Source organism: Sinocyclocheilus grahami, unplaced genomic scaffold (genome assembly GCF_001515645.1).
Source record: "Sinocyclocheilus grahami isolate Dianchi unplaced genomic scaffold, SAMN03320097.WGS_v1.1 scaffold118.1, whole genome shotgun sequence".
In the NCBI taxonomy this organism is placed as follows: Eukaryota; Metazoa; Chordata; class Actinopteri; order Cypriniformes; family Cyprinidae; genus Sinocyclocheilus; species Sinocyclocheilus grahami.
The window spans coordinates 1,552,276-1,553,300 of NW_015505297.1; the positions used below are offsets into that span (position 1 = coordinate 1,552,276).

At 32.8% G+C, this 1,025-nt stretch overlaps 1 protein-coding gene across 1 annotated transcript in view; it reads right to left on the reverse strand.

Annotated features, from left to right (window-relative positions):
- LOC107589623 (ADP-dependent glucokinase-like) overlaps positions 1-671 on the reverse strand; it is a 7,257-nt gene extending 6,586 nt beyond the window's left edge. Inside the window, exon 1 of the mRNA XM_016278123.1 lies at positions 430-671. Within this exon, the coding sequence (XP_016133609.1) occupies positions 430-622 (193 nt within the window). The 5' untranslated portion in view covers positions 623-671. The remainder of the gene's footprint in view (positions 1-429) is intronic.
- Between the last annotated feature and the right edge of the window lie 354 nt (positions 672-1,025).

A 1,025-nucleotide genomic window follows, 5' to 3' on the forward strand; every position in this document is an offset into this window, starting at 1 on the left:
TATATATATATATATATATATATATATATATACATACACAATACATATTACATTAAATGAGTATAATAATTAATTAAAATACAACTTTACTACATAAACTAGTTTTATTTTGAGAATTGCAAAATTGCATCTATATGCAATGCATACTTAAAACAAAAGATGTAAAACATTTAAACATTTTATTATTGTATTATTATTACATAAATTAATTAAAACGTTTATTACTAGTATTATAATATAATAAAATATTAATATTTTATTATTAAAGTACTTTTTTTTTGTTTTTATAAAAATAAATACAAAGAAACTTTATTATATCAATTAGATATTCTGAACTTTGAGAACTGCAGAATCTATTCCAATCAAGCCTGTACACTGCATATCAGAATTATTTGTTGCATGCTGTTAAGTGCACTTAAAAGTCTGTACCTATAGCCACTCGCGGGCTGGAAACGCTGTTCATGCCCACTTTCCGCTCTGCGCGCAGCAGTGAAGACAGAACCGCGTCCAGCCTCTCGTCCAGAACCGAACTGTCCGGTGAGCGGAACCAGTACGCCACCAACACCACTGCAAGTGACAACAACGAGCCATACTTGACACCAGAGCGCAGCTCAGTGGCCATTGCAGATGTATGAGCCACACACTCCTGCCTCTCGTTCTTCCTGAGCGAGTAAGTGCTGATGAATCAGGGGGCGGAAGTGTTTTTCTTCTTCTAATAACGTTTTATGGCGGATGGCAAACCAACTTCTGGTGCATTTACCGCCACCAACTGGACTGGAGTGTGGAGCACTAATAAGCAACTAATATATACATATTTATATTTATCTATATTTTATATATATATATATATATAAAAAATAATAATAATAATTAAAAAAATAAAAATAAAAAAAAACACACATTCCTAAATTCTCCTGACTAATCCCATTTCTTTAATGTATTTAGGGGGCGGATGTGTTTTTCTGCTATAGAAATATAAGAGGACAGAATGGCGTGAGCTTATCCAAATAAGCACCGCTGAGCAA